Consider the following 2,995-nt stretch of genomic DNA (forward strand, 5'->3'; position numbering starts at 1 on the left):
GCTGGGGAGAGGGGGGAAAGCAAGTGTTGGACTGGGACGTGTGAGAGGAGTGATGCTCCTAATTTACATAATGAGGTAACTGCAATTAGGAAATTTTAACAATGTCACGAATTTTCAACCGTTACTTTCCTCTCTATTCTCTGAACATTTAGCTATTAATTCAAATTCTGTTTGTTTTAAGTGGAAGAGGCTCTTATGAACAAAAGTCAAACTATGGTCAGCACCAAAGCTCTTATGACCAGCAGTCAAGCTATGGACAAAACCAAGACTCTTATGACCAACAGTCAAGCTCCTATGACCAGCAGTCGGGCTATGGCCACCAGGGCTCCTATGACCAGCAGTCTGGCTATGGCCACCAGAGCTCTTATGACCAAAAGTCAGGCTATAACCAGCACCAAAGCTCATATGGGCACTCCCAGCAATCCTACCAGTCTCAGAAGGGAAGCTATAGCCACAACAGCCAAGGTAAAATTGACTGCTTGAATTCAGTATTGGCTAATAAAATTGAGCAGGTCTGTGAAATTGTTGGTTTTCCTTCTGTAAGCAGTTGATTTGATGGATACTTAAATTCTTTTCCATGTTGATATTCTTGGAGGATATTTTATTTGTTAAGACTTTCAAAACATTAAACATTTCAAAACATAGGGAGATTAAAATCTCTCGAGGCCCCAAAATGGTTGCATTTAGATGTGTTAGAACAGCATTGCAGAGACTCTGTCCCTGAGTTCTGCAAATTCTAGATGGATTTTTTTTTCCCCAAGCTATTTTGAACCCTCTTCCTGCACAAGGGTGACATGTCTTGATCAGTCATGAAGAGCTTCTGCACTTCACATTCCAGCTTTATGCTGTGTAGGTGAATTGTGAGATAGAAGGAGAAGTTTAAGATGAAGCCTTTTTTTTTGCATTAACTTCACACCAGCAGCACAACCCACTCTATTTATCCTTGTTCTGTCTTCAGTGATGTCTTTTGCAAACTGGGAGGACTGTATGGAAATCAAATGGAAAGTGTATTTTAGACAATATGTGTTTAATGTTTGGAAAGTGAAGTGTAATTACAGAGTGGTTTTTACATTTTGATTTACTCAGTGACCCTGGAAGCCAAAGGAGATAATGGAGCAAAGTTTAGTTAGTTTGGTTTTTTTTTCCGTTTTTGGCACAGAGAATGTCAGAGAGATTTAGGAGTTGATGCATTTCAGATGTAAATGAAGAGGAGGTGGGAATTGCAGGGTGTGAATTTTCTCTGGGCTGCAGTTTGCACTACAATTGACTCTGTTTGGTTTGACTCCTCCCAGATGATCGCCGTGAAAAGAGCAGGTATGGAGAAGATAATAGAGGATATGGCGGGTCACAGGGAGGAGGTAGAGGGGGATATGACATGGATGGAAGAGGTCATATGTCTGGATATAGGTAAGTGATCTCATTCCAGTGCCTGCAGCTCCTTACCCTTGTTTCCCATTATTTAGTTATTCCTATTATTTGGTTTTCATTTTTGGTTATTATATTTCTATTGCTAAGGTGGTTCAGGTTTAGATTTCCAGAACTGGAAGGTTTCTAAAATTAAACCTTTCTGCACTGCACAGAAATGGGTTTTCCCTAGGGGAGCAGCTTTTAGATTCACATAGATTGAGAGCAGGCATTTGATTGTTTTGACACACAGCTGCATTTTATTTGCATGAGTTGCAATACAAAAACTGCCCCAGCCCATCACTTGTTTTCAGTGATGAGAAAACCAACAGCCAGTGATTGAGAAAAATGTATGAAATTCATATCTAAGATAGCTCACATTTTACCAGGGAAGTCTTTTGGCCTTGAATAATTTAGTAGTAACATAATTTGTTCTTTGTTGTTTTTTTCAGTTTTAAATTTCTATTAAGATACACATCTTTTATTATTGATTTATTTGTCAGTCTGAACACCTTTATTTTGGGTAGATCTGAAATACTAACAATGCTGTCAGCCCTTTCCCCATTGCCTTAGGCCCTGCACTGTCAAGAAAATTTATGCACATATTTAATTCTGTGCTTGCAGATGATCTCATGCTGAGGTCTGCAATTGGGACCTTGGCTTTAAAGCCTACTGAATTAAACATATGACATATTATTTATTAATAACTCACACAACTGGCTCCCCTTTGTGTCCCTCTGGGTGGTTGGAGGTGCACAGGGCTCACTGATGCAGGGCAAGAATGTTGAAGCTTCCAGAGAGCTTTGAGGTGTTGCTTGTCAGCACCACTTACCCTTCAAAAGGCTGCACAGCTCTGGGTTATTCCTAAACTCCAGATGAAAAACTCCATAATTATACAGTGTTTTCTGTTGGAACTGATCTGATTTAAATAAAATAATCCTCTACTTGGTTACTTGTAAAGGTATTTATTTTTAAATCATATTTAAAATCTGTCTGCTTCTGAGATGCTCCTAAATTGCACTTAATGGATTGTTTATAATGATGTAGGAGGATCTTACCTCTTCTAATTAGGTGTGGTAGCACAATTAGAAAATCATGTTAGTGTTATTTTATGTTTGCTGAGGTTTTATATTATATAAATTTAATGCATATTTTCTTAATGCATATATTCTTATTATAACCACAAAATTATATACCATAAATAAACATAAATATATATAACAAAGAATTCTATAATATATAGTACCTCACATAAAACAAAAATAACAAGCAAAATAATTTCTAAGTTAATTTTAATTTTCAGTTAAAACTGAACATTTTTCTTAAATTAAGATTTTCTTTGTGGATGAGGACTTTCCATATTCCTGTGATAAAAACGATTTAAAAAAAATTCATAGCTTAGCTGTTTCCAATAATAACAATGAATGTGAGCTTCAAAAAACACACTGCTGATAGAGTTTGTCACTTTGAAACAAACTTGGGTCTTTGCAAGATAAAGTCAAATGTATTAATGTCTGTGAAAATAAAGCCTCTTGCCATATTTTTCCAAAATGTGAGGAAACTTTTGCTCACACATCCATGTAGATCATGG

At 36.9% G+C, this 2,995-nt stretch overlaps 1 protein-coding gene across 1 annotated transcript in view; it reads left to right on the top strand.

Annotated features, from left to right (window-relative positions):
* The window catches only part of TAF15 (TATA-box binding protein associated factor 15), a 17,176-nt gene that overhangs the window by 3,928 nt on the left and 10,253 nt on the right, over positions 1-2,995 (top strand). The window contains exons 5-6 of the mRNA XM_014308820.2: positions 182-465; positions 1,293-1,407. Coding sequence (XP_014164295.1) covers positions 182-465; positions 1,293-1,407 — 399 coding nt within the window. The remainder of the gene's footprint in view (positions 1-181; positions 466-1,292; positions 1,408-2,995) is intronic.

This window comes from Geospiza fortis, unplaced genomic scaffold (assembly GCF_000277835.1).
Source record: "Geospiza fortis unplaced genomic scaffold, GeoFor_1.0 scaffold425, whole genome shotgun sequence".
Taxonomy (NCBI): domain Eukaryota; kingdom Metazoa; phylum Chordata; class Aves; order Passeriformes; family Thraupidae; genus Geospiza; species Geospiza fortis.